This window comes from Otolemur garnettii, unplaced genomic scaffold (genome assembly GCF_000181295.1).
Source record: "Otolemur garnettii isolate 467f Iridium unplaced genomic scaffold, OtoGar3 scaffold00003, whole genome shotgun sequence".
NCBI lineage: Eukaryota > Metazoa > Chordata > Mammalia > Primates > Galagidae > Otolemur > Otolemur garnettii.
In genome coordinates this window covers 26771503-26778316 of record NW_003852398.1, presented here as the reverse complement: position 1 = coordinate 26778316, position 6814 = coordinate 26771503, and the positions used below count along the sequence as shown (strand labels likewise).

At 47.3% G+C, this 6814-nt stretch overlaps 1 protein-coding gene across 4 annotated transcripts in view; it reads left to right on the top strand.

Annotated features, from left to right (window-relative positions):
- The window catches only part of ABLIM3 (actin binding LIM protein family member 3), a 109969-nt gene extending 103646 nt beyond the window's left edge, over nucleotides 1-6323 (top strand). For all 4 annotated transcript variants that reach the window (XM_023515552.1, XM_012808886.2, XM_012808896.2 and 1 more), the window contains one exon: nucleotides 4197-6323. In XM_023515552.1, coding sequence (XP_023371320.1) covers nucleotides 4197-4310 — 114 coding nt within the window. In that variant the 3' untranslated portion in view covers nucleotides 4311-6323. The remainder of the gene's footprint in view (nucleotides 1-4196) is intronic.
- Nucleotides 6324-6814: the final 491 nt, after the last annotated feature.

The window sequence follows — 6814 nt, the reverse complement described above, 5'->3', positions numbered from 1 at the left end:
CACTCCCTCACCTCTGTATCAGATCATCAATGTATCCATTCCCTCTGCCCGACTGCTCAAAGTCAGGGGCTCAACCCTTAGGGGTGAAGATTGTCTGTCCTCCAACACAGGGAGAGGTGTCAGGAGGTGATTGTTGAATTGAGTGCAGGCTTCCAAAAGAGGCAGCTCAGAGCTCTTTGCTCTTCAGGAAGAGCACGTGAGCCGCCCAACCTGATGGTGAGAACTGGCCCCGGGTAGAAGGTGGGGGCACAAGGAGGAGAATGCAAGCGAGCCAGGAAGCTCTGTGAGTTCGTTCAGCTCTCACATGCTGCGTCAGCAGTCCAGGGAAGCGGATGATTCTCACATTTCTAACAAGGGCCTCCTCCTTTACCTTTCTCTAAGTGAGAGTGTCTGCCGGTGCTGAAGGGGACAGCTCCCAGGGCAGCCTTGTGGAGCCAGCGCTAAGGGGTGGAAACACTCTCTCCAACATCAGAATCACCCAGGGAGCTTTTAAAAACATCATGCAGGGACCCACCTTAGACCAATTAAACTGCAATCCGAGGAAGGAGCTCGGGTATCAGTATTTTTTAAAAGCTCCCAGGAATGTCTCAAATGTAGGCTGAGCAGAGACCACTGTACCAGTTCAGGGAGGGAACTGAAAAGGAAGACTGTGCTTCAGTTCAGATTATAGTCACTCATCCAACAAATATTTACTGAAAGTCTATTATATTTGCCAGGTGCTGTTTAGACCCCTGCCCTCTTGGAGCTTGCATTCTTGTGCAAGGAGCCAAATACTAAATAACACAAATAAAAAACGGACTTGTTGCCATGGCACATGCCTATAAACCCAGCACTCTGGGAGGCTGAGGCAGGAAGATCACCTGCACTCAAGAGTTCAAGGCCAGCCTGAGCAAGAGCATTCCCCCGTCTCTACTAAAAGTAGGGTCAGGCTCGGCGCCTGTGGCTCAAGCAGCTGAGGCGCCAGCCACATACACCTAAGGTGGCGGGTTCGAATCCCCAGCCCGGGCCCGCCAAACAACAATGATGGCTGCAACCAAAAAATGGCCGGGCGTTGTGGTGGGCGCCTGTAGTCCCAGCTACTTGGGAGGCTGAGGCAGGAGACTCGCTTGAGCCCAGGAGTTGGAGGTTGCTGTGAGCTGTGATGCCATGGCACTCTACCCAGGAGGATAGCTTGAGGCTCTGTCTCAAAAAAAGAAAAAAAAAAAGTAGGGTCAAGGGTGCCTGTCGTCCTAGCTACCCGGGAGGCTGAGGCAAGAGAATCACTTGAGCCCAAGAGTGTGAGGTTGCTGTGAGCTGCCCTGACTTTAGCCAGGGCAACAGAGGGAGACTCGGTCTCTAATAAATAAATAATATTGTGTGTTAGAAAGTAAAAGGGCTAAAGTGAAAGGAGAGGGGAGTAAGGGATTGGGAGCCAGAGGGCAGGGTGAGAGTGGTGTTAAATAGGGGAAATCAGAGTAAGTCTCATTAAATAATGACATTTGAGCAAAGACTCAAAGTAGGTGAGGGAGTTATTTTATGAAAAGGAAGAACATTCTGGGCAGAGGAAATAGCCAGTGTCAGGTCCCTAATACAGGAATGTGTTTGAGGGTGGCTGGGGTCACACCAGCACAGCAAAGAGGAAGAAGAGGAGATGAAGGTAAAGGAGATGGGACTAGATCACATAATGTGACGGACACATGTGGAGATCATCACAGTAGGGCAAGTACCAGTGATCAAGCACCTCCCATGGGCCCCCTGCATGCTGAGCTCATGACCCGAATCCTGTCCTTCACCCTCACTGTATTCGTCACATAGGTGCTTGAATTCTCAAATTTTCCAGAAAAGGAAATAGAGGCTCAGTAATGTCCAACATTACACAGCCATGTCTTCCCCACTCTAAAACCTTCCTGCTTTACCACCTTTCTGTGATGAATGACCAATGGGCAAGGATGGCCTCTGGGAGCCTGAGAACCCAGGCAGAGCAGAGCTCCAGCTGCCCTTGGGGAGGGAGAGGAGAGAGGTTTGGGTCTCTGTTCAGCATGTCTTCCTGTGGATACTTAACTTGAGGCTGAGATTACTACTCCTTTATATGGAGCCTTGTGACAAAGATTTTTGAAAATGGCAGAGAAACCCAATTAGAGAGTCAATAGCAACCACCACCTTTAACTCAAAAATAACAAATGATTTTAAAGTGCAGCTTCCTTCAGTCATTACTATGGAAGGAGCAGAGAACTCCGTCCTATCCAAGTTATTTTTCTGCACCCACTTGAGTAAAACAAATATGAACAAGTCAATAACATTTTTTTTAAAAAAGGAGAAGGGGATGGTGCCTGTGGCTCAAAGGAGTAGGGCACCAGCCCCATATGCTGGAGGTGGAGGGTTCAAATCCAGCCCCCACCCAAAAAAAAAAACTTCAAAAAAAGGAGAAGAAAAACAGGGGCACAAGCATGTGTGAGTGCTGTTTGGGTCCTTTTTAAGACAAACCAACTGTAAAACACCATTTTTGAGACAGAGGGATTTTCTAATGGACAGGTATTAAGGAAGTCTGAGGAATTACTGCGTTGGGTTTGCTCAGGCTATTATGTGAGAAAACACCCAGTGTGCGCAGAGGTACACACTGAAGTGAGTAGGAAAGAATTGACACAATGTAGAGTTCTCTGTAAGTGAGTAGGAAGGAATTGACACAATGTAGACTTCTCTGTAACATACCCCAGCAAAGAAAATAAACGAAGCTAGTGTGGCCTACTCTGGATAATTATTGAACCTGGCCAATGGGCGTGTGCATTATGCTTTTCTCTCATTTGTGTACTTTGAACATATTTCATAATAGACTTCTTTATGAATTTTTTTAACGGGGTTGACCAAGGGGGCAGTGAGAACACTCTGTGTTTGGATCAGAAGGCCCGGACCTTGGTCTCAGCTCCACTACCTCCCGGGGCCTTTTTCCTTCCTTCCTTCCCTCCCACTCTCCCTCTTGGCCAAGTATGCCATTTTAATTCTTTGAGTTTTGATTGTCCTGTCCCTCAATTGGATCAAATCTAATTTCTGATTTTCAGAGAGGCCAGAAGGATTCAATGAGGAAAATGAGGGTGAAAAGGCAGTTTTGAACTATTGAGCATAATACAAGGGCAAGACAAAGAATTGCTGGTGTTTTAAAATACTGTGAAGTGTGGGGAATCGAGTCAAAGTCAACAGCAGACAATGACAGCTATCTAAAGCTATCTAAGGTATCTTTGCCTGAAATTCGGAACATGTGACTAATACATTAGCTTACAGTGACAACAGACCGGAGAACTGGCTTACTATTATGTACATAATTCTCAGTGAATCTCCTTCAATCCCCAGTTAGCTAATATAATTACGACCAAGAGGTCAGCTTAGTGAATCCAATTAGCCTGCAGATAGGATGTATGCCATAGATTTCTCTTTTTAAACTTACTTTTAAGATTAATTTTGAAAAATCTCAACACTCCAGAGAAGTTGCAAGAATATTAACACTACATGCACTGATTGTTAACATCTTGCCACATTTTAAATGCTATATATTTCTAACTCTAAAACCTTTTGACAATGTAGCACACTTTTAAGGCTGCTTAGACGAAAGGAAAGGAAGGAGGCCAGAAGAGGGGGTGAAAGGAAAGGAAGGAGGCCAGAAGAGGGAGGACCCTGCTATGGAAGGCAGGCATATTTGGCATACCTGCTTTCATGAAAGAAAGAGATAAAAGGACATTTCAGTGGGCTGAGAAATATGCCCAGTGATTTTTTCTCACTGACTGGCCTGATGGACAGCCTTCGTGATTGTTTGTAAAAACATAAAGAGAGGAAATACACATTAAAATCCCAGACATCCCTCCCTTTTATCCCAAAGAGAGGGGAAATAGCATTAATCCATATAGACTTCTGGACACAAATGCCTGGAGCAGGCATGCAGAGAGGGCAGATCAACCAGGGGACCCAAGGGCTGTTTAGGTGGTAATGTCCCTAAAGTCCCACCTGAGTCAGGGAAAGGGAGGCCTCTCCAGCCAGATCAGCAATGGAGGCCCCTCTAGGGAAACACTCATTTCCTGATTCAGCCATTCAGCAAACATTCATCACACACACGGCCTGGGTGGGACACACGGTGCCCAGAGGGGATGTGCAATGCCTGCTTCTGCCTCCACCTACCCCAGCCTGCACCTCATGCCCTGTTCTCTCTCTGCAACCCCCACCTCCTTCAGCGCCACCTGTCCCAGGAAGAGTTCTACCAAGTCTTTGGCATGACCATCTCCGAGTTCGACCGGCTGGCCCTCTGGAAGAGGAATGAACTGAAGAAGCAAGCCCGGCTGTTCTAGGCAGAGGCACTATAAATATATATGCATTTATATAAAGATATATGTAAAATCTCTATACTGAAGCTCGGTATAATCCTCTCTGTGTAATGGGACACACTGCCTGCCATAAGACTCGCTTTTCTGTACTGTCAGGCAAGCCCACGTCATCAAGATATTTTTATGCTCCTTGACTTTCTCTTTTCTAAGTGCTGTGGGATCTGGGAAGGGATTTGAGGGGACTCCATCTTTTACAGGAGATCCTTTTTATACTGAAACATCTGTCCTAAGCTGAGTCCCCCAAAGTCCAACTCTCTTTCCTAAAAAAGGTGCCTAAAGAAGTCTCTCTTCTCTCTGCTTCTGGGCCCTTTTCCCAAGTCTCTAGGACTGATGCTGACCAGGTGGCTTTCACACCTTATTGGCCCCAGAAGGGCCCTCCCCTGAGAAGATCCACGGTGATCTTCCAAAATCACTGAGCACCTTTGAGAGCCCATAAGGAACTTTCCCAACGCCCCCAAGTAGGAGCACAGTGCTTTCTGGGGACAATGCAGTTTGAAGTATGAGCCTCAAACCTCCGAGTTATCCCAGTAAACAGACGTGGATAGGGCCTAGACCTCTCCTCAGCTCTTCAGTCCTCCTCCTCTGCCCTGGATTGCAACCTCTCCCTGGTCCAAGTCTGGGACTCACAGTTAGGAAAAGAAAAGAGGCACTTTCCTTCCCTCCACCCCTTTGCCTGGCCTGGACTTGGAGAACCAGAGGAAGGGAGCAGGAGGCAGAGCAGGCCACCTGTTAGAATCGGAACTGCAGGACCTCTAGGGTGCTCCTCTTTCCCTCACTGCTCCCGGCACTTCCTGACCCTGCCCCCTTTCAAGGAGAGGCCCAGTACTGCAGCCTGTATTCTTCAGCCTTATTACAATCTATGTGCCTGACAACACAACACTCCACAGGGCTAACATTGCCACCATAGCTCCAACAGAACAACTAGACAGAAGACTCTATTCACCCCTCTAGAGGGAAAATAGGCCATGTCCCAAAGAAAAATTCTCAGTCTACATCTCTGGTCCCTGGAATGGCAGGGCAACCATTCTGGACCCCCACCAATCCTCAGCTCCTGCCACATATGTGGCCATTTTTCATGAGAGAAGCTTCCAGAAGAGTGGCTGCTTCCGAGATTCTAAAAGGAAGCGTTTGTTGGCCAGCACCATCCAAAGTCATCCTGGATCTCTCAGTGGCTGCCTTTCCTGCTGCCTGGCCTCCTTGCCCTCTGGAAGAGAGGTGAAAGATTAACCTTCTCTCCCTCCCTCTCCAAATTTTCAACTGTGAGTTGGTTGTTGGTGGGGGCAGATTCCTTTTTGGAGCTGTCTTGAGTCAGACCATTTCGAGGCCATGGAGAAAGGATGAAGAAACGGAAATGATTATGGCTCTCAGAGACTGGTGATGTGACATGGCAAATGCAGAACTGACTTAAATTCCACAAGCCCTCACTGAGCACCTGCTAATGCTGAGCACCTGCTGAATACTGAGCACTGGATGGGGGAGGGGGAGGGGAGCACTGGGATGAATCCACAGGGGCCCTGCCCACTGGCAGTGGGTATCATGAGGCATATACCCAAGCATAATGGATGTAAGGCAGAAAGTGGTCAGAGAAGGCACGAGAAAGTGTGTGTGTGTGATGTTAATGAAAAGGCATGTCTGCCGTTGGAGCAGACCAAGGAAAGCTTTCTGGAGGAGATTGCATCTGAGCAAAATTCAGGAAGGATCTTGGTAAACTGGGAGGAGACTCTAAGTTGAGAGGGTGACAAGTGAGGGGCCAGAAGGGAAGTCTGATATGCTCTCATTTACCACGTCAGCCCTCCCTACAACTTCTCTTTTTTGGCCAATGTCTTCCGACTTTCCTGACCCTTTGAAATGTCCCCAGACAGACGCAATCATTGAAACTGCCTCATTATCACTAGTTGAGAACTTGGCGACATGGAAGGGCTTTTGTTATTGTTGTTGGATATTTTTGTTTCCCATAAAAGCACATCATTTCAACCCAAATCTGTGTCCTTCTGTTGTTTCTAGCATGAATGGAAATGGCTAACGTGGGAAGAGGCTGAACCTGGCACAGTTTTCAAAATAAAAGCACTGAGAGAGCAGCCACTCTTTTGGCCTCAGTTTCTCTGAGTTTCATAAACTTAGTGAAGGTTGAGGACGTGTGAGGAAGTTTGACACGGTAAACATTACCCAGGTGGTTTCCTGCGTCATGCAGGGTCCCTCAAGTTGGCGGAGGATGTTCCAACAGCAGATAAGTGTCTGTGATCAAAAAACAATAGCAATAATAATAGTTCTTTATTATTAAGCACCAACAGTGTGCCAAGTTCCATGTGAGGACTTTACACCCATCATCTCAGTTACGCCCCTATAAAAATGACCCAAGAGGTAGCCATGATTAATGATCTCCATCTCAGAGATGAGTAAACAGCTTTCAAGAGGACACATGATGAAGCCTGGGAGAGCCAGAAGTCAGTTCCAGCCTGTGCAACTTA